At 37.3% G+C, this 27,189-nt stretch overlaps 1 protein-coding gene across 6 annotated transcripts in view; it reads left to right on the forward strand.

Annotated features, from left to right (window-relative positions):
* Window positions 1-27,189, forward strand: part of SEL1L2 (SEL1L2 adaptor subunit of SYVN1 ubiquitin ligase) — a 122,951-nt gene that overhangs the window by 38,837 nt on the left and 56,925 nt on the right. For all 6 annotated transcript variants that reach the window (XM_058684842.1, XM_058684841.1, XM_058684839.1 and 3 more), the window contains 3 exons: window positions 5,571-5,739; window positions 21,817-21,919; window positions 26,404-26,566. In XM_058684842.1, the coding sequence (XP_058540825.1) occupies window positions 21,870-21,919; window positions 26,404-26,566 (213 nt within the window). In that variant the 5' untranslated portion in view covers window positions 5,571-5,739; window positions 21,817-21,869. The remainder of the gene's footprint in view (window positions 1-5,570; window positions 5,740-21,816; window positions 21,920-26,403; window positions 26,567-27,189) is intronic.

The following is a 27,189-nucleotide window of genomic DNA, read 5'->3' on the forward strand; positions in this document are numbered from 1 at the left end:
TGAATCTTCAGGAGACAGGGAAGTGAAGAGACAGGAGGGCGAGGTAAGGCATTTTGGAACACCGTGTCACTCTGATTGAGAGCTATGGCTGGTCCTTAATGGCCATTAGGAGTTTAAAAATACTTGCAAAGCACATACTTTAAACTTGGAGTTTAAAAACAGACTTCCATTGCATTTGCTGTTTGAAAACTAAAATGTACATTATAAATCCTTCAACAGAAAATTCTGTCAGTAATACTTCTGAAATACCTTCAGAAACCATCCACTGTCACCCTACCATCTTCTTTACTGCCACCATCCATGCTCAGGAACTTCCCTCTTCCCACCCTTTCCCCAATGTATGATATTCTCTATATAGCAGCCAGGGTGACTCTTTTGCAATTTAAGTCAGTCAGTATCACTCTTCCACTCAGAACCTCCAAAGTCTCTCCTTCACACAGAACACAATTCACAATCATGATGGTGGCCTCAGAGCTGCTTCTGCCTTATTTAGTACCACCTCCCCCATTCTGCTACAGCTACTCCATCTTACTTACTTGACAACAGTGTGCTCCTCCTCAGGGCCTTTGCTTTTACTTATCACTCTGCCAGAAGTCTCTTTCCTGCAGTGTTTGTAGGATTAACTGTTCCCTTCTTACCCACATAGGGGTCTATTCAAATTTTAACAGAGAACTTGTCCCTAACTATCCGATGTCAAATAACGCAACTTTTATCAATTCTATCCCTACTCTTTAAATAAAAAACAAAACAAAAAATTCCTTTTAAGTCATCACAATTCCAAACTTTAAGATGTATTACAAAGCTGTAATCATCAAGACAGTATGGTATTGGCACAAAAACAGGCACATAGATCAAAGAAATAGAATTGAGAACCCAGAAATGGATCCACAAACATATGGCCAACTAATCTTCTACAAAGCAGGAAAGAGTATCCAATGGAGAAAAGACGATCTCTTTAGCAAATGGTGCTGGGAGAACAGGACAGCAACATGCAGAAGAATGAAACTGGACCACTTTCTTACACCATACACAAAAATATATTCAAAATGGATGAAAGACCTAAGTATGAGATAGGAAGCCATCAAAATACTGCAGGAGAAAATAGGCAACAACCTCTTTGACCTCAGTTGCAGCAACTTCTTTCTTGACTTGTCTCTGGAGGCAAGGGAAATAAAAGCAAAAATGAATTATTGGGACCTCATTAAGATAAAAAGCTCCAGCACAGCAAAGGAAACAATCAACAAAACTAAAAGGTAACCAACAAAATGGGAGATTATATTTGCAAATGACATATTGGATAAAGGGTTAGTAACCAAAATCTATAAAGAACTTAACAAACTCAACACCCAAAAAACAAACAATCCAGTAAAGAAATGAGCAGAAGACATAAATAGACACTTTTCCAAAGAAGACATCCAGATGGCTAACAGACACATGAAAATATGCTCAATACTGCTCATAATCGGAGAAATACAAATCAACACCACAGTGAGATACCAACTCACACCTGTCAGAATGGCCAAAATTAACAACTCAGGCAACAACAGATGATGGTGAGGATGTGGAGAAAGAGGAACACTTTTGAACTGCTGGTGGGAATGCAAACTGGTGCAGTCATTCTGGAACGCAGTATGGAGGTTCCTCAAAAAATTAAAATAGAGCTTCCCTGGGACCCAGCAATTGCACTACTAGGAATTTATACAAAGGATACAAAAATGCTGATTTGAAGGGGCACATGCACCCCAATATTTATAGCAGCACTATCAACAATAGCCAAATTATGGAAAGAGCCCAAATGTCCATTGACTGATGAATGGATAAAGAAGATGTGATATACATACACAATGGAATACTACTCGGCAATGAAAAAGAATGAAATCTTGCCATTTGCAACAATGTGAATGGAACTAGAGGGTATAGTGCTAAGTGAAATAACTCATTCAGATAAAGATGGGGATAATATTATTTCACTCATGTGTAATTTAAGAAACAAAAGAGATGAACATAGGGGAAGGGAAAGAAAAATAAGATAAAAACAGAGGGGAGGCAAACCATAAGAGACTTAAATACAGAGAACAGACTGAGGGTTTCTGGAAGGCAAGTGAGTGGGAGGATGGGTTAAATGGGTGATGGGCATTAAGTAGGGAACTTTTTGGAATGAGCACTGGGTGTCATACATACGAGATGAATCACTGGGTTCTATTCCTAAAGCCAAGACTACACTGTATGTTAACTAACTCGAATTTAAATAAACAAAACAAAACAAATCCATATATGCTGGCTGGGGTTTTTCATGGATGGCCTTTATCAGGTTGAGAACGTTATGTTCTATATTAGTTTACTGAGTATTTTTATCATGGAGGTACTGGATTTTGTCAAGTGATTAAGATGATTGTGTGGTTATTGTCCTTAATTCTATTGATATGGTATATTAATTATTTTCAGATGTTTGGAGACTTAATTTTAACAAATGATATTCTAACAGGGAAAAAAACCTCCTTTTATCAGTTGATTATTATCTTCCCCACCAGAACATCAGTTTTTGAGTGCAGAGATTTTTTTTTATGGCTGACTCCCCAGTTCTTAGACAAAGGCCTGAGATAAACACTTAGTAAATACCTGTTATTGAATTACATAATCTTTGGGTGCCTTATAGAGTTAGAGAAGGGCTGTCTTCTGGGGTTCCCTAATACTCCAGATGGATGTTGCCCTTCCCACTCTCAGTGGGTAGGAAAGGAATCAAAATCCAGAAACATGGCTTCTATAGAAGGAGATAGGAAGAATAATACCATACAATCAGAGGTGTTTGCCGAATTTGTACTGCCTCTTCACCAAAGCTATTGGCAATTTTTGAATTGAAAATTTTTCCTTTAATGCCAATGACATATGTTAACCCCATTGTGCCAAAGAATGCTGCAGGTTCATCAAAGTCCATGTGTACTTCTTCATGGTGTCCAGATACATTGTTTCCATTCTCCCCTGGCATTTGGGTGAGACCCTGTGACAGTCCCAGCCAATGGAAAATGTTTGCCTCTGTGTGCCACTTCCAGGTCTGGCCCATTAAAGAGAAGAAAAGAAAAAAAGCAAATGAAACAAAAAACAAAACAAAAGCCCTTTCTGCACATGTTCTTCTATGCTCTTTCCCTTTCTGTCTGCTAGATGTTAATGCTCCGGGAAACCTTGGAATCCACATGCTGAAGCTTGGCATAGCTTTTGTCTGCCTGGGTCTCTGAATGACAGCACAGAGCAGAGCTACCACTGACTTGAACACCTGCCTGTTGATTTTGAGCCATTACACACTGTGGGTCTGTTTGTTAACATGCAATATTTGTCACCTTCTTACTTTAAAAAAAAATTCATTGCTTGTGCAAAATTCAAATTTAACTGGGCACCTTGTATTTTTATGTGCTGTATCTGGCCACCCTACAATAAGGAATCACATTTAAATTCCTTACATATCCACCCAGAAACTTGTACATGAAGGTGTATAACAGCATTATTCATAATAGCCAAAAGGTGGAAACAGCTCAAATGTACACCAGCAGACGGATGTATGAACAAAAAGTAGTATATCCATGTAAGGAATATTATTTGGCCATAAAAAGATATGAACTGCTGATACATGTTACACAACTTGGATCAACCTGGAAAATGTATGCTAAGTGGAAAAGGTCAGTCACAAACACCCATATACTCTATGATTTCATTCATATGAAAATCCAGAAGAGGGGAATCCATAGAGAGAAACCATAGATCAGTGGTTGCCTCAGGCTGGGGGGAAGGGGAATGGGAGGATAGGGAGGCTAACAGCTAAAGGACTCATGGTTCCTGCTTGAGGTGATAAAAATGTTCTAAAATTGACTGTGGTGGCAGTCGCACACTTATGTAAATAGTCTAAAAATCATTAAGCTGTACACTTTAAAATGTACAACTAGGGGCGCCTGGGTGGCGCAGTCGGTTAAGCGGCCGACTTTAGCCAGGTCACGATCTCGCGGTCCGTGAGTTCGAGCCCCGCGTCGGGCTCTGTGCTGACAGCTCGGAGCCTGGAGCCTGTTTCCAATTCTGTGTCTCCCTCTCTCTGCCCCTCCCCCGTTCATGCTCTGTCTCTCTCTGTCCCAAAAATAAAATAAAAAACGTTGAAAAAAAAAAATTAAAAAAAAAAAATGTACAACTATACACTTATAGTATATGAGTTATATCTCAATAAAAATTTCTTAAAAACAGTCCTTACATGACTGTATGTCCCAGGAAGCTCTAGCATCTGTGTCACTGCTCTGATGCCTTAGCTACCACTTAGGAAGGCATTAAGCATTCCAGAAAGTGATCTTTAAAAGAGGGAGTTTAGGGGCGCCTGGGGGCTCAGTCGGTTGAGCGTCCGACTTCGGCTCAGGTCATGATCTCATAGTCTGTGGGTTCGGCCCCGTGTCAGGCTCTGTGCTGACAGCTCAGAGCCTGGAGCCTGTTTCCAATCCTGTGTCTCCCTCTCTCTCTGCCCCTCCCCCAGTCTCACTTTGTCTCACTGTCTCTCAAAAATAAATAAATATAAAAAAAAAAATTTTAAAGAGGGAGTTTAAATTGTGATACTGTATAAAAAGCAAATAAATAAAAACCTTGATTCTTCTTGAAGTGTTGTTTGACAAATAAAGAATTTTTTCAGTCTCCAAATATAATCTTGCCTGAAAAAGTAGATATGTAAATTATGAATATGTATCTCCATAAAGCTTTTTAATTTTCTCTCTTAAAATCTTCATTTTCTACTACTCAAAAACAATCCCTCCAAATACCTCTCCTTAGTTAAAATATATTAATTACATAACTGCTGGAAAGTACTTTAGAAAACATTTTTTTTACATTTTTCTCCATACAGTCACAAGATCACTATACTTCCCACCAATTTTAAATTTGTAATATGTAAGGAATACCAACATCATCATTTTTTTTAACTCACACAATTGATATTACCATGACAACTTACCACTAGAAGGGTAAAATTGGTTAAATTCTCCTATTTTATTTTATTTATAACATTTAGATTTTAATGCATGGCTCTGCAGTTCAGATGAAAATGCAATAGGTTTAAAAGTTTTTTATTTAGGAGCACCTGGGTGTCTCAGTCGATTGAGCATCCGACTTCAGCTCAGGTCATGATCTCACAGTTCGTGGGTTCAAGTCCCACATCGGGCTCTGTGCTGACAGCTCAGAGCCTGGAACCTGCTTCAGATCCTGTGTCTCCCTCTCTCTCTGCTCCTCTCCACTTGCTCTCTCTCTTTCAAAAATAAATAAACATGTGCTGACAGCTCAGAGCCTGGAACCTACTTTGGATTCTGTATTTCCCTCTTTCTCTGCCCCTCCCCCCACTCGCTCCTGCTCACTCTCTCTCTCTCTCTCTCAAAAATAAATAAACATTTATTAAAATGAATTCTTTAAGTCATCTATGATTTTGATTTGAAAAAAGCAGGAATTAGAGTAATTTCTAATATTTTTAACATGAAGCGATGAAAATTGCACTGTCTTATTTTATCATAGAAAGTTACCCATGAAAAAATGAGCAAAAATATTTTTCTTTGTAGGTATCAGTTAACGAAGTCAAGCGATTTTTATCACATATATTGGAACGAAGAAAATTGATTAAAGTAATCTATCAAAGAGAAAATGCCTTAGGAAAAAAGAAGATTCAACGTAAATTAAGAATAAGAGGAATTCAAAATAAAGATCTCTCAAAAAGAAATAAAAATCATTGTAAGTAGAATTCTTTCTAACATAAATTTAAAATTACTTGATGTAATCTAAAATAAAATTTTAAATCTACTTTCTGAAAACTCTTAGAATATAGTCATAAATATTTATATACACAAAAGCTTTAAATTTTGTGAGCTTCTTTTAGATTCAGAATTTGTTCTGATGATAATAAGCAAGGTTGATAATTAGTACTCATGGATTAAAAAAAAAATCTCCAGGGGTGCCTGGGTAGCTCAGTTGGTTTAGCATCTGACTCTTGATTTCAGCTCAGGTCATGATCTCACAGTTTGAGTTCGAGCCCCACATCCAGCTCCTCACCGAGAGTGTGGAGCCTGCTTGGGATTCTCTGTCTCCCTCTCTCTCTGCCCTTCCCACTAACTTTCTCTCACTTTCTCACAAAAGTAAATAAACATTTTTTTAATCTCCAAAATTATGTGGAGAAAACACGTGTCAGTTATTCTGCTAATAGAAACACTCATGCTGAAAACAAAACCAAAATTAATATAGTGCCCCTTTTTTTTCTAGTCTAGCAATCTAAATCTCTTCCTAGTAAAGACATACCTGGTTAGTTGACAGATTTCTCTGGATGCAAGAAGGGTCTAGAAAATATAAACAATGTCTCCATAGCTTCTGTGTTCAGCAGTTAACTAGCCCTCAGTTATAAAATTTAGGAATCATTTCCAACATTTAATTATTTCCAACAGTTTCATGAAAACTATCTCTTTTCTAACAGATACGTATGAATTTCTATTTTATTAGCATCTTATTTAACAGAGGGGAAACTTCTTTGGCAGACAAAAATTAAGGATATCTGTTTTTAATGGCATTATAAAACTATGAACATCTTAAATTTATTTTAAATCTAAGTCATATACATTGAAACATTAATTTGACAATTTTTTGATGTAGAAACATGGCTTGCCTTCTATTTAGCATTGGTCTAATGATTGGCATTTCTAGTACAAACCACATTCAAACTGCATCATCCATGATTTCCCATCTTACATTTTCAATGAAACAAGGGACTAAAAACATTTATGGAACAATCTGTGAAGAGAATCCTTCCAGATATTTGTAGACTTTTTCCTCAGTAATTTATAGATGCTTCACCTACTTAAATTGGATAATTTTAAGGGCTCTCCTTTATCAAGTTTTTTCATTGTTTTCCAGTAACATTAATAGAAACACATTTTCTTTTTGTAATCAGTTTACATATTTTTTAATGTTTTATCTATTTTTTAGAGAGAGAGCACAACTCAGGTAGGGGCAGAGAAAGGGGAGGACAGAAGATCTGAAGCAAGCTCCATGCTGACAGCAGCAAGCCCAATGTGGGGCTCAAACTCACCAACCATGAGATCATGACCTGAGCCAATGTCGGAGGCTCAACCGACTGAGCCACCCAGGTGCCCCCAGTGTACATATTTTTAATTCAATTCTATAATTATAGTAAACAGGGAAACTGGCACAAAAACATTTGGGATCAAACACTCCTGATCATTGGTAAGCGTGCAAGGTGGGGGAACAGAATTGAACATATTTACTAAAGGAGAATCCCACTACCTGCAAGTATTTAGTGTGCTGTAGACATCAGTAAGAAAGTTAGATAGAGGCAATGAAAAGTGTTGATTAATTTGGCAAGTAAGGAAGGTACAGATTGTTGAAGGAACTTCTGCTGTTTAAAAGAGTAAATAAGAGGGGCGCCTGGGTGGCTCAGTCAGTTAAGCGTCCAAATCTTTTTTATGTATATACTTTATTGCCAAATTGGCTAACATAGTGTGTACAGTGTGTGCCTGGTTTTGGGGGTAGATTCCTGTGGTTCATCGCTTACATTTCTTTTAATATGATTTATTGTCAGATTGTCTTAAGTGCCCAAATCTTAATTTCAGCTCAGGTTATGATCTCACAATTCATGAGATTGAGCCCCACATTGGGCTCTGTGCTGCCAGTGTGGAGCCTGCTTGGGATTCCCTCTCCCTACCTCCCCTATTCGCAGTCTCCCTCTCTCTCTCTCTCAAAATAAATAAGTAAACTTTTAAAAAAATTTAAAAAAGAGTAAGTATATCACTACATTGTACACCTGAAACTAATATAAAACTGTATGTTCATTATACTGGAATTTTAAAACAAATAAAATAAAAGAGTAAATAATACCACCCTTCAAAAGAGATCTCTTTCCCTTATGTAGAAGTGGTTATATTATACCTAATAATAACAAATAATAAGTTATCTTTAATTGAGAATTTTCTATATTGTTTTAAGTGCTCTACCCAATTTAAGATAGGTTATATTATCTCTACTTTATAACACTTGAAATTTGCAGCACAGAGAAATAATTTGCTTAGCATTATGAAAGTTACCTAGCAGGAAAACTAGGATTTGAACTTAGATGGTCTGGTGCCAAAGTCCTCTAGCCATTATGCCATATGCTTCTCATAAAAGTAAGGTGACAATAATCGAGAAATTTTAATGTCATGCTCCTGAAAATGGCTTTGGGCAAATATTGAATTACATGATAAAGATACTACAATTTCCTGACCACCAAATTTACTTGAAGGTTTTGAAGGAAGTAAATAATAGTAAATAATTGCAAACATCTTTATTTTAGAACTCACAGCTATAATGTATGCAAAAGACTTCAAAATTCATGTTTTGATATCAAAACGAAGACTTCAAAGAAATGCCTTCCTGTTCTCCAGACCTCTAGAGAGTGTTACATGCATTCATCACTGACTACATGAATGTTCCAAGGACATTTGAGAAGCCCTGTCTTATAACAGTCTGAAGATTTACATAAATTAGAAAAATATTTCTTCCTGACAGAAGTACATATAGAAGGGTGGTCACTGCTAATAAGACCAACAGATAGAAATTGAGAACTAAGGGACTCCAGAGGTCTCTTATTGATTCTAGTTGATAATTTTTTACGTGAGTCTTATTTGATAATGATTTTTAATTGTTTTACCTTAATATTTAAGAGTGTTTTCTCCCACATTTACTCCAAAAGGCTGCTTCCCTGCTCAGTTGAAGAGTTCTAGATATGACATAAAAATGTTGACATGCATGGACTTGAAATATCAGGTAGAGCTCTGATAGGAAATAAATGGCACATTTAAATTGAGTCCTTTGAGAAAAAGTTTAATAAAGGGTTTGTTGATTACATCAATTAATTAATAAGCTATTCTCTCCTAATTTTCTCTCACTCAAAATTTTGATCAGCATCCTTCCAATCTTTTACCCCAGGTTTTTTTAGAGGAGTTAACAAGATATAGCCAAATTTAGAGCTTAGAGCCCACAATAATTTACCATAAATCTCTAGGATTATATTTACCCACTGATCAACCAGATAAAAATCTAGTGATGAGGTTGAGAAAATAAAACCGTATTTACCAGAATGCCTTGTACAGTGTGCACTGCCCTTGTTATGGAAGATACCTTAATAGGCATTTGTGGATAGAAGGGAGATAAACATCCCCTCCTGATCCCCCACCTCCAACTCAACACAGAAGCCTGGTGTCATCTGATTCCAAATATTTACACATGGAAAGAAATTGCACTGTAGAGCCAGGGAGAAGAATTTTGTTATTTTTGTGAGAGTAAGAAGAAGAGAGAATGGGAGAACAATGGGAGAAAGCAGACATAAGGATCCAGAAAGGTGGTTATTGACTGCGCTAACTTGAGAAACCAGCACAATTCCAAAGTTAGGGGAACCCAAATGATATTTTAAAATTGGTGATGCCTAAGCTGACCATTAAAAGTTGTTTTTGTTCTTAGAATTAATCATCTTTCATTCTGCTCTATGAAATCATTGGTAAAAATCTATATTCCTGACAAATGCTTTTCAAGAGTGAATATTCTTTTGAGACAACTTGAAGAGTTGTTGGTTTCACTGTGGGTCACTGTGAGACAGTCCAGGAACAGTACCTCTCAAATCAGGAATTAAGAAAGTAGGGAAAGCCATGGAGAAGTAACCTTCTCTAGAGGGAGGGTTTGAACTTTACAAGCTGTAGAATAAACTGGGAATATAGGTTATACATGGTTATCAAGCCGGCTAAAAACCTTGTTCAACTCTGTTCTCACTCCGTTCCCACTTCAGCATTTTACACATAGGATATCATAAGAGATGGAATATAGGTGTTCTATAAAAGTGCTGTTCCCAAGACTTACTAGTCTTCCACATACGAGAAATGAGATTTAACTTAACATTGTCAAAAACCTTTTCTAATTCTTAGTGACCACATCTCCTTAACTCAAGGCTTACAAACCATGTATAATAACCTATTAAGAAATCAAAGAGATTAACATCAAGCTGTTTCTAGAATATGAATATATTTCTCCACATTTTGAAAAGAGAGAAACTGTTTACCCATTTTCCATTTTCCCCCTACCTAGAATTTGTCAAATAATAACCAATAGCATTTGCACTACCATTACTTCAAGGCAAGATCTGTGCCTGGCATTGTATCTGTCACATACTTAATATGAATCAATATTTGCTGAATTAAATTGAGTTGAATTCTTTTTATGTAAAGCTAGGATATAAAATCAGGTCTTCTGACTCCAATTTCAGCATTCTTTGCAATATACTACACTATAAGTGCTACATAAACATAAGAGAGCCTTCCATTTTTAGAGTATATTTGAATATTGTTTTACAGTTGAACATAATGCTTTCACATCCATTCCATTTTTTTTAATGGCATGTTCATTTTCCCTTTAGGTATCTTTTCACTATAACTTCAATAGCAATCCTATTTTTCTGAGACAGAATTGAGTATCATAGATTAATTACCTTTATTAATTTGTTAGCAAGACAAATCAATAATTAATCATGCACTGGGAACAATGGAGCATATTCCTGCTGGCAACTGGAACACTACTTCTAAGTCCTTCCTGACAAGTCCTTACTGGCATTTCTTGCAGTTAATCATTAATTAATTTTGGTGATCAGACCAGATCACTACTATGTTCTTAATTGGAGAAATTTGTCTTGCAATCTTGCTTTAAGCTTGTCTTGGCATTCTTTTTTATCACTTCTGGGGTCTGTGACCACTTGGCTAAGTTTATCATGTGTATTCTACTTTATTGACTTTGGAATATATGTGGAGGACATTGCGAAGTGCCATTCATATCCCCCCTTCAATGAGATTCTTAGAGCCCAATTACTGGAAGTGTAGTTCAAAGACAGCCTTCAGCAGTGAAGAGACTGTCTCAGGTGCAAAGAGGCACGTAGCCCGAGGTCATACCTCCTCCCTAGGGCTGCCAATTTCCAATGACTAATCTATTCAGGAATATAAAGTCCTGACCATCTCAGCCTAACTTGAGATGGAGGGCCAGTCAACTGTTTCATTAGCCTTGCATCACAGCTTCTCCCTCTGCCTAATCCTACTTTTTCCCCAGGAGTGCTTTCCAGGGGTGCTTCTTAATAAACACCCTGAACTCTTAGAGTCTGCTTATCAGAGAACCCAAACTGCATACCATTTAATACCTTTCCTATTGCTGAATTTTTTTCTTTAAATCAACAGAATGGTTTTTAATAAGTTGATTTTAAAAGAAAATTACTAAATCTCTCCCATTCTAGCAAAATGGTAGGCTAATCCAGTAGGAAAATCCTGCTACTATAAATACCTAAAACTAATGCCTAAAATATACCAAACTCCCCCCCCCTCCCCGCTCTGTGTGTGTGTGTGTGTGTGTGTGTGTGTGTGTGTGTTTAATGCAAAGCTGGTTCACAGGAAACTGAAATCCTCAAGTGCTAGAAATGATGAAAAATAAGGATGCGAATTGATGTTTTGGCAGACTGTGATCAGAGCTGGTAATGCATGAGCCTTGGATTTTTAAATCCCAGGCTGGGAAAATCAAATACACATTGGGATTTTTGACAAGACAATTGGAATGAAGAGCTATGAATAAAACTGAGAGTTTTACAGAGTTGTGCATGCAGTGAAAGGGATATTAGGAAAAAACAGATAAGCCACCTACCATTTGAGGCAGATATCAAGGAAGTTCTTCCTCTATTTAGGCTCTCTGAATTTATGCTACCTGATTTTTTTTTTGGTAATTTCAAGCCAATATGTTCACATATAAGAATTTCCTTCCATCGGTAAGATGATAAGTCTGCAAAACTGACAGAAGCAACACAAAACCAGTTTGGAAAAACATTTGCACATTTCCTACATAAAAAGCCTTGTTGAGGGGCGCCTGGGTGGCTCAGTCGGTTAAGCGTCTGACTTCGGCTCAGGTCACGATCTCACGGTCCGTGGGTTCGAGCCCCGCATCGGGCTCTGTGCTGACAGCTTAGAGCCTGGAGCCTGTTTCAGATTCTGTGTCTCCCTCTTTCTGACCCTCCCCCGTTCATGCTCTATCTCTCTCTGTCTCAAAAATAAATAAACGTTAAAAAAAAAAAAAGCCTTGTTGAGGATGAACTTACAAGAAAATTTTATAAATTGCACCAAGTTAAAAAAATCTATTCATAACAAAAAATCTACTCAGAGTCAGTTTGCATGTGCATGCACCGACATACATACGTGTGCACAACATAAGACATTGCACACCCAAGTCTTGATATAGTAGAACAACAATGTGGAAAAAATTATGGAATAAATATATTTTTAAATTGTTAAGAAACCATAAGAAAAAAGAGAGGTATCATGAAAAAAGGAGTAGACATCTGTGCAAAAGAACCAAATAGAAGTAAAAAAAATGAAAAGTATGTTCATTTAAATTAAGTGAAGGGCTTAAACAGAAGATTAGACACTGTGGAAGAAAAGGTTAATGAACTAGAGAAAGATCAGAAGATACTGCCCTGAATGTAGCCCAGAAAGAAACTAAGAGTTGAAGGACAGAGACCTTTAGATTAAAACAATGTCAAAGATATATGCTATTTGAAAGAGATATGCTTAAAACATGACTCAAAAAGACTGAAAGTCAGTGGATGGAAATGATATCACAGCCAATACTAAGCAAAAGAAATCTGATATTTTATGCAGTATAGACTTCAAGGTAAAGCCATAAATAGGGAGAAAACATTATCACATAGTGTTCAAAGGAATAATTCACCAGAACGATATGATGTTGATGTTGAAAAATTCAGGAAAATCTATTAAACCATGAAAATTAATGGAGTTTGGCAAAGTTGCTGGATTTAAAATTAATATATAAAAATCAATAGCATTTCTGCATATGATACAAAAAACAACTAAAAATTAAACTGCTAAAATATTATTTAAAATAGCAATAAAAACTAAAGGTACCTAAGAATAAATCTAACAAAAGATCTACAAGATGTTTAAGAAGTGGAAAAACATAAAACTTTATTCAATAATATAAAAAATACCTGCATAACTGAAGAGTTTTTATGTTTCTGAATGGGAAGATTCAAAGTTTAAGATATCATTTCTTGCCAAATTCGTTTCAAAATTGCCCAAAGGGGTTTTCATAGAATTTAATAAGCTAATTTTAATAGTATATATGAAAACAAGTCTAAAGACAGCCAATATACTTTTGAAGTAGAATGAGAAGTGGAACTTGCCCCATTAGATTCTTACTATAAAATTATATTGTATAAAACATATGCTATTGACATATGGATTAAAAAAAGTAAAAAGAGTCTAGAATTGGTCCCATATATATAGGGGAATTTGGTATATGACAGAGGTATTACAAATCAGCTGTGAAAAAATAAACAGATTGTATGCAGGCAACTGATTCTCATTTGGAAGAAGATTAAGATCAGATCCCATTCTCACCTCATACACAAAAGTAACTTCTAGGTGGATTAATGACCTAAATATGAACATCAGAACTTTAATAATAATTTTTAAAAAAACATTAAGATATTAGTATAAGAAGGGAATTCTTACAAAAGACTAAAGTAAAACCATGATGCCAAAATTCATAAATTTGACTACCTTAAAGTTAAAAGTTTTAATAGGTATTTTTAATTATACAGTGAAAAAGAACCCACACGTTAAAAGAAGATATTGTAACAAACAGAGCCAAGAAAGAACTGGTCGTATAAAAAAACACCTACAAATCAACAGGAAAAACAAGTAGAAAACTCAACAAAGGGGCACCTGGGTGGCTCAGCTGGTTAGGCGTCCAACTTCAGCTCAGGTCATGATCTTGCAGTTCAGGAGTTCAAGCACCACGTTGGGCTGTGTGCTGACAGCTTGCAGCCTGGAGCCTGCTTTCGATTCTGTGTCTCCCTCTCTTTTTGCCCCTTCCCTGCTCACACTCTGTCCCTCTCTCCCTCAAATAAATAAATATTTTTTTTAATTTAAAAACTGAACAAAGGATACTATTCTTAGAAAAAAAAACAATAAATATACTTAACTAGTAACTGCAGAAATTCAAATTTGATACAGATTTATCATTTCACATTGATAGGCAAGATTAAAAGATCAGATAACCCCTAAGCAACCCAGAATTTAAGGAAATGAGAACTCTTATACATCACTGTTGGGAATGTATGTTTGGTGCAACCTCTTTGAAGAGCAAAATGGTAATATCTAGTAAAGTTTAAGATGCTTATATGCTATACTTGGCATATGTACTTTTAGAAATATATCCTACAGAAATTCTCACATATCTGTATGAGAATATGTGTGCAAGGATTTTCATTGCAGAACTGGTTTTTGTAGCATTCAAGTGGAAAAAGTTAATATCTGTGGAATGGGTAGGGTAAATAATGGAGGAATAAATAGATAAACTGGTTTAGTCATACAAAGAATTTTGACCATTGGCACTGGTTAAAATGAATTAATGAAGCCTACTTGACAGATAAATCTCAAAAGGTAAAAATGCAAATTGCAAAAGTATATATATATACACATGTATATATAATATACATATATATACATGTATATATATGTATATTATATATACATATACATATGTATGGTTTTACAGTATAGAAATAATATTGGGTACATATATGTAGTAAAAGGACTACATAGTAACTTCAGAACAAGAGCTACCTCTGAAGAGAGAACACTGGGATTATGTTGGGAGGAGGCTTTGAGTGTATTTGTTCCATTCTGTTTCCTTAGAGAGATACCTAAAACAAACAGGGCAAAATGTTACCATCTGTTAAATTATGTGAAATGGGAATGTTATGTTGAAGTATGTTTTCCTTTCTGGATTTTTTGTATGTCCTAAATATTTCATGGTTAATTTTTCAGAGAAAAAAATTGAGAAAAAAATGAAAATTAGTTGCCACAAATAGAATCTATAGATGTGCCACTTGCTACAAATAGAATCTATAGATGAATGTATACCAAGTATATTAACTATCAAAATGTTAAAGTTTGTGTGTGTACCACTTACAATTTTCTCATGTATGCTTTGGGAAACAGTAATGTAAGGTGTTGCAAATTAGCAAGTGCAGCTAACTATTAAGCCAGCCAGCAGGCACTCTTAACCCTTCACAGGGCCTTGAATACAGCCTGTCACCATCTTTCTCTTGTCCCTTTTGCTCCCACTAATTGCTGAAGGGCTTTCCATTATCCAAGGTCTCCTACAAGCACAGTCTTAAGTAATGATGTCTAAATCAACTAGTCTGGATATGGTCAGGTGTGCATAATGATGCTCTAAATCATCACCAGGTTAAATCATGCTCATTATCTTTTGTTGGGGAAGGCGGAGGAATATATTGTATACTTTTTAGACACATTTCCATCAGAAAACAGTCAAAATAAAAAGGGATATGACTCATCTAATGGGAAAAAATTATTTATATGGACACATTTCTTAATAATGTCTGAAAGGGGCACCATGGTGGCTCAGTTGGTTAAGTGTCCGACTCTGGCTCAGGTCATGATCTCACGGTTCATGAGTTTGAGCCCTGTGTCCAGCACTGGGCTGACAGCTAGGAGTCTGGAGCCTGCTTCAGATTTTGTGTCTCCTTCTCTCTCTGTGCTCCTCCCTCGCTTATGTTCTCTCTCTCAAAAATAAATAAACATTAAAAAAATAATAATGTCAGGTAAAAGAAGTATTACTATAAATAAATTCATCGTTTAAAATACTTCAATTACAATACATTTATTTTTAAGTGTATTTTGAACTCATTTTTCAAATTTTTCAGTAATTGATAGTAAATTTGTGTTCCTCACATAATTCTGCATATTGTGTAGCTCTGACAAATAGTATGAGCAGACTGTGCAGTCATTCTGCCTACATTTGAATTCTTGCCTATCAGGGACTAACTGTGTGACCTTAGACAAGTTACTTAACCTCTCTGGGCCTGTATCACCTCATTTGTAAAACAGGAATGATAATAGCTCCCTCCTCTCACAGTGAAAAAACTGCTTGGGGACTAAGTGCTTTATAAATGTTAGCTTTTATTATAATATAATAATTATTGGTTTTGGTTCTTCACTTGTTTTATAAACCATATTTCTTTCTGCTAAATTAAAAGTTTGGGGTAGTGAATTAATCTTTGAAAGTCAGAATCCTTATTATTTCAAGTTTTGCTTAGTAGATATTTGAGGAGAAAATGTTTTTCTACTTACAACACAATTTGTATGCCATTTCCTAGCAATACCACTGAAGGTATTTATGTTTGGCAACAATGATCTGGGGACAGTGTGAATAAACTTGATTATTAGAAATATCTGTGCTCTTATCCAAGTGCATTTGAGTTGATCACATCTTTATCTGACTAAACTCTTTGCTGAGTCATTGTTTCTTAGATGGAATGTTATTTTTAGTAATGGATCATTATTCTCCCTCCTTATCTGGGATTGTATCTTCCTGGCAGACATTAAGGGCAAATGTGAAGAGCTCTTCTGATGCATTATTCAGAAAATCAGAAACTAAAGTTGGTTTATATTAAATACAATTGAAATTAAATAAGAAGGATGCAGTGTCTGTGTAGGCAAGATTTTCTGCAAGGGAAAGAACTTCCCATTTTTATCTCCTTGTATCATTTTAATGCTGAAAGCACCTGGTTTTTAGTCAGACTAAAAGATATCCATCTCCTAGCTTAATTGTTAATTCCTTTAACTCTCAATGATCCTTCATGTCATTTTTAATATAACTATAATTTGGCATACAAATATTTTTCTCTTTGCTTTTTAAGATGACTTAAATGGTATTTGTTTATTTATTTGAATTTAAATATTAAATTTAAATGTTAAAGTTTTAGATGTGGTGAAACATAGAAGAGAGTGAGGAATACAGGAATAGGGCAAGAGAAGGAGTTGGGCAAAGATAGGGTTTCAGGAGAAGTTTAGGGTTTTACAAGTGAATAACACTAGAGGATTTCCCCCTCCCTGTAGGCAAGGGGTTACGCTGTTACCCCTACATCAGTCAGTCAATGGCTACAGGCCACCAGCACTCTGAAGGGGCTAACTATCCATGTTGAAGACCTTATCCTTTTTGCTAGACTTCCACAATTCCAGTAATCTTTGTTTCTGTTTCTCCTCAGTCATTTACCAGCCACATATAGACCTGTTTCATCAATATAATTTCAAACTCCAAAATAATTCTGTCTGATCAGAGCCAACTTCCTGCCACTTCTGCTCTTTCTCTTCCCATATCAAACCTGCCTTCACCTTCACAATGACCTCTGTTCCCTCTCCCCACTCCCTTCTCAGCCCTCTGTCCACTCCCCTCAATATCACTTACTCCCATCACCAGTCTGGACCACATGACCAAACATGACTCTCAAACCATCATTCTTCATTTAAGATACACTGCCCCCCCATCATTGTTTCATTGGTTCATTTGCATAGACTGTTTCCTCCAAATGGAATGCCAGTTTCATCTTCTTGGCCCAACAAACTCCTACCCTCCTTTCAAGAACTATCTGAAGTGTCTTTTCATCTGTGAAGATTTTTTTTTTTATTTCCCTTAGCAAGAGTCCAGTGCCCGAGCGGGCATTTGCTGTTTGGTCGCTTCTGATCATCCATTTTACTTTTCTCACCCTCTCAATTTCTTTTTAAGGAATTAAGTCTTCCCCAGTGGATATATTCTTACAGGAATGTAAGAATAGACTTCTTGTCTTCCCTGAATAGACCCATTATACTTGCCATGGAGTCTGGAGCAAAGAGGGGAAGATCCTAAAAGGACTGGATTTCAATCCAGTCCTATAGCAACATCTGTCTCTGCTTCTAGAAAGCTCTGATTCCTGAGACCTACCCCAGTGAGTTTATGAGTTTCAGTGGCCTCCCAATAAGTTGCTTTTGCTTAAGTCAATAATATTAGGTTTCTGTTGCTTACAAAGGAGGCTCCTATGCTCTCATAGTGCCTTATTACAGAGTGCCTACCACATGGCATTGTAGTTTTTGGCAAACATGTCTATCTCCACTGCCAGGCTCAAACAGTGTCTCCATCATCTTTGGAAAGACAATATCTAGCATTGTGTCTAACACATGATAAATATTCAATTCATTCCAATTAAATGGACAAGTAAATGTATGAATGACAGAGATTAAGTTGTTTCCAGCTCTTTCCTTTTCCATTAATATCTGCAGCAAGCAAGTGAGCTCTTTTTGTTCCAAAGCTTTGCTTTGGAATTCATTATCAATAAGAGGATTTTTCTTGAATGCCACAAAAACAGGTTATAGGGATTAAAGAATAGACTTGATTAGAGAATTTTATAGATGAAGGGTCAGCAACAGAACGCATAGAATTCCAGTTCTCCCATCATCTTACAGAGAGGTGAGCTGGGTCCTGGGATTGCTGGACACATGGAATGCTGGACACATTGCTGGGATTGCTGGACCTACTACACTGCCTACCTAGAATATAATCATGATAAAATGACCTTGTCAGAGGTGGACTACTTGGGCACCCAGCTGCCTGGGCAAGTCAGATGTGCAGCACCTGGAGACCTTGGGAGCCAATGAGAAATTATATGCCCTCCTATTTTTAGAAGGTAGCCACTGATCTGATAGGAAGCTGAGTTGGGTGCATCCCTTCCAGTAGGAAGAAAGAGCAGCTTGTTTTCCATGTAATCCAGAGTTGGCATCTGTATTAGTTTGCTAGGGAGGTCATGTTAAAATACAACAGGCAAGGTGGCTTAAACAACAAAAATATATTTTTCACAGTTCTGGAGGCTGGAAGTTTGTGATCAAAGTGCCAACAGAGTTGGTTTCATTCTAAGGCATCTCTCCTTGGCTTCTCAGTGTATCCTCACATGGTCTTAGTGCCTGCATCTCCCTGATGTCTCTTTCTCTTCCTATAGTGACACCAGTCATATTGGATTAAGATCCCACCCTAATGGCCTCATTCTAACTTAATCACCTCTTTAAACACCTTATCTCCAAATAAAGTTACATTCTGAGATACACTCAACATATGAATTTAGGGGGACACAATTCAGCCTATAACAGTATTCAAGTTAGGTATGAAATGATAATTAAGACTGCAGATGTAATAACATGTCAAGAACTTTCTATAAATTATGTCTCTGGCAAACACTGAAATACAAATTTATCTAGTTGAAGTACTTCCCATACTTGCTGCTCTCTGGCACACCTACTCTGCCCTCTTTTACTCCTGATGCTCATTCCTACCACCACTCAGGTTAGCTTCGAGCCCTTATCAGGAAAGAACAACAGGCATCCACTATTTGGCTGTTGAGAAGACTCCAGATTTGGGGCACCTGGGTGGTTCAGTCGATTGGGCAGATTTTTGGCTCTTGATTTTGGCTCAGGTCATGATCTCACAGTTCATGAGATCAAGCCCCACAGTGGGCTCTGTGCTGACAGCAGGGAGCCTGCTTGGGATTCTCTCTCCCTCTCCCACCACCTCTCCTCCCCTCTTTCTGTCTCAAAATAAATAAATAAACTTCAAAAGTTATCTTAAAAGAAGAAGAAGATGATTCTGGATTCAGGAAGGTTCTTTACGTCAAGTTCAGAATAATATCCTCGAGTCATTTCCTGACTATGCTTTCCCCAGATTTGGAAATTGTTAAACCATAAAAAGGAAATTAAAGTGTTGTCAAGAGAATTTTATTTGATAATTGAGCCCTCTTATTGTAAAGAAAACTGTTATTTCAGTACATTTGGGAAGTCAAAAATAGAATTACAAATAGAAGTAAAAGCCATGGGTGGAAATCTGTAGTGGTGTATCATTTCTCATATGTATGTGCATGCAGAGTCAGCCTTTCAAAATGGATTTTTGCTCTTTGAAAGCATGATAATAGGAGAAATTGCTATTCAAATCAAAGATTGGTAGGTTTTTTTCCCATTATTTTTCCTCTTTAGTCATGACTATAGATAACATACAACTCAAAGCAGAAATTAGATACTAAAAGTGTCTGGTGTTACTGAATTGATTGGATACCTTGAAGCATTCGAAATAATTGCAAATTAACTTTTAAGTTAAAACAATTTTTGTAATTTAAAAAAGAAATTGAACAACTCTGATGGTTTGTCAGGGAGAAGAAAAACAGGAACCACTTAAAGATTTTTGTAGTCTTGTTAATGAGGCATCAAACCTCAAAATGCCTCTCTTTTTAAATGGTTTCAGGCATGGTTCACCTAATCAGAGGTTTCACTGAGTGTCATAATGGACTTCAAGAGGCACTGTGATGTGGAAGGGAGTGTGAGTGTGAGTGTGTGTGTGTGTTTGTGTGTGTGTTGCACATGTGCACATGCACTGTGTGGGTGTAGTTGGAGCTGTAAAGCTGACTCTCCCTCCAAATAGCTTTCTGCATCTGTAAACTGATGACAATGGTTTGAAAATTGTGAAGTGTTATATAAGTGTTTGAGAAATATTATTGTAGCAGGTAAAATTCCATTTCTTTATTTAAATCCTATAAAATTAATTCTGAGCCCTCTTCCCAACACAGCAAGTTGTTATTGGTACTCTCTCTGTGTGCTTTCCCCAAAGTCTCAGAAAGGTTGTTGGGGAGGAGGAGGGAGCCTTGGGCAGAGCAAAATTTTCAGGGAGATTTTCTCCTCCAATCCTAGATGCACATTGGATATCTAGGCGATGTCCATTTGTCGGTCCTCATATTCTCTTGGAATCTTATAGCTCTAAGGTTTATGGGCCATGTTCAGACAAGGGAGTCTGCAAGATGAGACCTTGGTGCTCAGATCATTTCTTTAGAGTACACCAAGCAGCCCCTTCCCTGAAGACCTTCTGTCCTGCTTTGTACTTGTGGAACCTTGCATCGCTTTCCCAGACTGGGGAGTGTCTTTCTCCTTCCTACCATCAGAAGCATCTTTCTATCTCCTCCACCCTCCAGACGCTTTAACAAAAGACAGGAAGAGGATACTTTTGTAGACAGCTTTTATCTTCTGAACAAAACCAAGGTGATCTTGAAATGCAGAGGTTAAAAAATAAGGAGAGTGTAAAGGAGGAAAGGAGGTTTTTTCGGTTGGTTTTTTAATTAAATTGACATAAGTCAAATTAATAGAAAAACAAATCTAATTTTATATGGGTGAGTAAGGCTTATAAACCATCCTGAGGAAGTAAGGGACTAGGGCTTCAAAGGGAAGGAAGACAATTCACAGGAAGATGGGAAGAGCAAATGTTTGATAAACAAATGATTTTCATGCCATGTAGAGACAATAGGACAGAGAGGAATTTGAACAAACATGACCTACCAACTTCCCCTATCTTACCACACCTAGCCCATACTCTGCATAGTTATCTCTGGTGATAGCTATCTTCCTGGACCAGGCCCTCTATCTAAATTCTTATGGGCAGTTAAAGGGGAGGTAAAAAGCTCTTCTTGAGTCTTTCCAGCCTTGAATGTCTTCAGCTCAAAATAATCCACATGCCGAAATGGCACATATTAGGGAGGTTCATCTGAACCCCCTCATAAGAAAAACCCAAACTAATATGGCAGCACATTATTTAAAAAATATAAAACATGGGGCACCTGGGTGGCTCAGCTGGTTAAGTGTCTAACTCTTGATTTCAGCTCAGGTCATGTTCTCATGGTTTGTGAGACTGAGCCCCATGTCAGGCTCTGTGCTGACAGCATGTAGCCTGCTTGAGATTCTCTCTCTCTCTCTCTCTCTCTCTCTCTCTCTCTCCCTCTCTCTCTCTCAAAATAAATTTTAAAAAATAAAATATAAAACATAAAAATGATGTTATTTTTCCTTGTTTGCCCATATATAGTAAGAAAGCAAGCAAAGAAAAATTTCACAGATGAAGGAGACCAGCTGTTTAAGATGGGCATCAAGATTCTCCAGCAGTCTAAAAGCCAAAAACAAAAAGCAGAGTAAGTCTTTATCCAGTTATTTAAGCCAACCTAAATTCCTGGCTGAGAAAAAAGAACAATTCAAAATCTCGTTTGTTGTTAAAAGCTTATTGGGATAACAAATAAGTTTATTTGCCCATAAGCTTTTGTTTTGAAAAGGATCAATTGATGTTTAAAGAATCCTACTAATTACCAGCCTAAACAAACAGAATTGTATATGAAATTGTGGTCCCTACATTTTAAGTGAAATGCAGAGTTAAGGCACTGATCTGAGTATTCAGGCAAGAATATTCTGTTTTGACTTTTATTTATTAGGTATTTCAAATAAAATAAAATCTGTTATTTGAATTAGAGTGGTTGTTTTAGAATGCTTTATTCTGCCTAACTCAGCATTTGTAGAGCACTTTGTGGTTTTCAAGGCACTTTCATGTATGTGATTCCATTATATCCCAGAACAGCCTTATGAGTTAAGAAGAGCTTCATGTTCCCCCTGTAAACAGCTGAGAATAGAGATTCAAAGATGTGAGTGAGATGACCACAAGTACACAGCTGGGACGTAACCAAGCTGTGGCCACATGGTCTCACTCCATGTTCATCATTTCTCTTTTTCCTTGTCTACTTTGTCTGACGGGGAGGAAGAAATATCTTGTCCCCAGAGTAGAGGGACGCAACATGAGGTCACCCCTCAAGTCTCTAATTAAAACCTTGGGATCGAATCCTAGCTGTGCCATTTACTGGCTGTGTTATCCTGGACAAGTTACTTAACCTCCCTGTGCTCTGGATAGTGCAGTCAGGCTCTTAGGAGGATGCCCAACACATAGTAAGCAGAAGATAAAGATTTGTTATTTTTATCTCTAGTCCTCTAAATGGTAAGAGGAAGAAGGTGTGGGAGAGAAGAAAACAAGTGTGTCCCAAAGCAATAATAATAAAAAGAATGGGCTCTGTACCTCCAACTAGGAGACATCTTCTGTTTTCACACAAATTGGGCATACCAGCTCCGAGGAAAGCAGCCCAGTGCTGTGGTAGCCGACCCTAGACAGGGCAGCAACAGAGCCCCTGAGTTCTTTCTTAAAATTCAAAGCTTCCCAAAAGAGCATAAGAGTATAGAGGGTAAAGGGGCACTTGACTATAAACAACTTCCATTTATTAAACTCCTTCTTTGTGCTACTTATTGTTCTGGGTATTTATGTATAGAATATCATTCATTGCTCACAATGATATTAAGAGTCATAAATTATTATCCCCAAATTATACAGGAGTAAATGGAAGGTCAAAAATATTCTGTAATTCTTCCAAAGCAGCAAGAAAGGAGGTAAAGGAGTTGGACCTCTCTCTAGGGAAAGTTAGAAGCTCCTTATAAGAGCAAAGGAAACCATCCCCTACAAAACCTGGGTGTCATGCTGAGCATGTCTGGGCGCTATCATGATGAGTATGGGGTTAAATCAGACCCCCCAAAATACAATCTGGCCTGCTATGGAAGTCTGCTCATTCATGTGCTCACTGAATGAAGGAGTAAGAATAAAGAATTCTCAACCCAGCCCACCTAGATGAGAGAACAATGGAATTCTGGAAAGGGACTGGTCCCTCAGATTTCAGGTTAATAGCAGATGAACCCAAGATGAAGGCCCACTGGGTATACCCTGTTAAGTTCAAGGAAACCCTAGATTCAGTCTAAAGGGACAAAATCACTCTTAGAAGCTCCCAAGTAACTATCCACTTAACCTTGATGGGTGCCTTCCTCTTTGGCTTAAAGAATGGGAGGAAACCCCAGCTCTGAAAGCAGACCATCCAGCAGTGCAGGAACTTACATGCCTACCTAGGTGTCATTCAATCTCAGGCTATTCTTGCCTAGCCTATCCTTGCTAAAGAGTTCCAGAAGAGCAGCTTTTTTCTTTCTTTCTTTCTTTCTTTCTTTCTTTCTTTCTTTCTTTCTTTCTTTCTTTCTTTCTTTCTATTTCTTTTTAAGATTTTCTTTTTAAGTAATCTCTACACCCAGCATGGGGTTCGAACTCACAACCCCAAGATCAAGAGTCACATGCTTCACCAACTGAGCCAGCCAAGCACCCCAAGAGCAGCTTATCTTTGCAGTCGCATAGATACATGAGAAGGTGCATAAAGCTGAGTCCCCTGACCCTTCCCAGTTGGTAGATAGAAAACTGAAACCAAATCTGTTCACAGCAAGAGACTTCAGGAATTTGTGGGCAAACTGAGTGAAATTCCTTCAGTTATCAGGATGGTCAAGCCAATTACATCTAATATAGCCATCTCTAAGATTCTGGTCAGAGGACAGAAAAAACACCCTACTGACCACAGAGGAATCATTTCTCTCCCATTCATTCCTCTATCCTATGCCCTCCTTGTTCACCACTTCTTGTATAAGATAAAGGTGCTACCAGTCCTTTTGGCTCATCGACACCCACATCTTGACCCCATTCATTCACTAATTCATTCAGCTACAAATGGTCAGTAGTGCTAGAAGTAAAGATGTTAAGCGAGCACATGTCAGGGAGACACAAACCTGTCTGCAGGAGTCAAGAAGCCTTGGAGACAGCCGGAGTTAGCTGTCATTAAGAATTACTCTCCATTAGCAAAGATTTGGAAGTAAGCTGCTGCCCTACGCCAGGTTTCTAATGTATCCTAGAGATGCATTTAGTCTCCTTCTTCCCCAGCACCTACCTTAGCATCCAATACCAGATTCTTTAGAAATTTTCCAGATACCTAACTAAACTTTCTTTTGGGGATCTGCTAATGCTGCCCAGTTTCTCCTACATTTTCCGTCTTGGGGATTACAGTCCAGATCTTAATCCTACCTAATGTACCAACAACTTTCCTCAGCCCTGGGTCCTGCTTCTAGTATTCCTTATGTCACCTTGGACTTTCCTGAGAGGGGACCAGAGACACCTAGAGGAATTGATTTTGCAACCTTTTACTGCCCCCTGGGATCAGCAAAGGCTCCTGCAGCCCATCTCAAGTTTCTCTGCCCTGTTCCATATTGGTGCCCTTCTAATCCCAGCAGGCTATGTGGTTGCAGCAGCAAACCATGTGACAGAAGGGCTTCAGGGAATCTGTGTCCTGATGTCATGCCTGCCCCTGGATGCCAGACATCTGTACTCACTGGCCTTTGAGACCTTCTGTCTTATTTGCCTTCTGGTCCCCAGAATCTCAGCTTGCTCTGACTATGGTTAATCTCTGGCTTCTTTTGTTTCACTGGAGTCTATTCACTGTGTTGGCATCCAGAACCCTAATGCCTATGTAGCTATCATTCAGTCCAAGCCCATTCTACCCTGCTCCAGCCACCAAGAACAGATTCGTTTAGCATCGGCATGGACAGGCGGTACATAAAGCTGAGTCTCCTGATCCTTCTGAGTTTGTAGTAATGGTAGATTCGTGTATTTGTTCCTATATTGGAATCAAGGTCACCAGTAGAAGTTGCTTTCTTGTCTTACCGGTACCAAAAAGGAAATTATAAAAGTAAAAATAAAACCCTAAAGTACTCTCTGTCTCTGACACAAGTTTTGACCTTGAAAGGCTCTACTTGTTAGAGTTATACACTAACAAGTGTATAACTACTTGTTATACACATCAGGTCCAGGTGATTTCTGACTGGGACTCAGAAAATACAGTATAAGGCAATCCTATGGCATCTATCACTAAGCTTTCACACCATTTACCCACAAATTACAGGAGAACAATTGCCATGCTATGAAACTTTAGAATTTATGCAATTGTCATTGTCACTGTTGTCATCATCATCATCATAGTTAAAGATTTTTTAGTGCTTACTATGTACCAGGCACTAATGCCAAGCACTTCATTTGGAGTATCTCACTGAATCTTCTCAGCAACCCTATGAAGCTAGTACTATTATTATCCCTACTCCATAGATGAGAGAAGCACAGAGAAATTAAATAACTTGCCTGAAGCTCCCACACTAACAAGTGGTAGACACAGATTTTGAACCAGGCAGTCAGACTTTAGAGTCCTAATAACCAATGCATTTTATTTGGTTATTGTTTTTCCACATGGTGCTGAAGAATATGTTCTGTTTTAGAAAATTATTTCAGAATATAAAGGGACTTTTGTTTTCATGATAGTAGCTCTCTACATGTGACATTCCAGTTTTGATTATTTTTTGATTGGTTTTGATTATATTCTTACATATTTCAGAGTTCAGTTTGTAAAATAAATACTCCTATAATGTGGGTGGCCATGGGAAAGTTCACTTTTAGGACAAGGGCCTCAATATTTCACTTCACTTGGTGAATAAGCTTGAAGCAAATTTCTCCTTTTGAGCAGCTTCACTGTTTGTCAGATATATTTGAAATTGTCATCTTAGATAATGGCTGGAAAAAAACCTACTGGTCTATAGATGTGATGGACTTCAGCTAAATTTTATTGTTAGCAGCAATGACAACTTGGTCCTACTTGTTAGAAGTAGTCTGAAGGAGGGAGCAGAAATTTTCATTTTTGATAATCAAACCTCTACCTTCATATTTTTTAAACAGAGCCTATGTATTCTTTGCCAAAGCAGCTAACATGGGAAACTTGAAAGCTATGGAGAAAATGGCCGATGCTTTGCTATTTGGAAATTTTGGTATGCAAAACATAACAGCAGCTATCCAATTATATGAGTCCTTGGCTAAAGAAGGATCATATAAAGCCCAAAACGTGAGTTTTGAACAAAAAGTAAACCTTACATAGTAGATAAATGACATGTGAAAGGAGTTGGGCAATAGTATTCCCACTCTACCACATGAACACAGACCTAGGGAAGTTACTGTAATGCACTGAAAGAATAGTATTGGCGTAGGGACATAGCAAGAGCCCTGGGCAAATTCTTCCAGTTACATAGGTAAATGTCAGGAATGGAACAGAACTGCTCTCTAATTCAGCCTCCCATCTTAGGTCCATGGGTGTGTTTTGAAATAATTTGAGAACTCTGAACCCCTAATATAGTTACATTTAAATTTCCTTTTCTATTTTACTAATGCATTTCATTTCATTCAAAGAATAACATAATTTCATAAAGTATCTGGAAAATAGATAGATAGATAGATAGATAGATAGATAGATAGATAGATAGATAGATAAAGCAAGCCCTTCGCAAGCCAACCATTCTGACTCAACTACTGATAGGACTGCTTTATATTTTTGCTTGGCTTCTTCCTCATGCACCTCTCTTTTTACATCATCTTAATCACAACACAAATGCATATATAATTTTGTTTCTGGCTACTTTCACTTAATGCTACACCAAAAGCTTGTTTTCATCTTGTTAGTCTTTCTAATAA

The sequence above is a fragment of the Neofelis nebulosa genome, chromosome 9 (genome assembly GCF_028018385.1).
Source record: "Neofelis nebulosa isolate mNeoNeb1 chromosome 9, mNeoNeb1.pri, whole genome shotgun sequence".
Classification (NCBI taxonomy): Eukaryota; Metazoa; Chordata; class Mammalia; order Carnivora; family Felidae; genus Neofelis; species Neofelis nebulosa.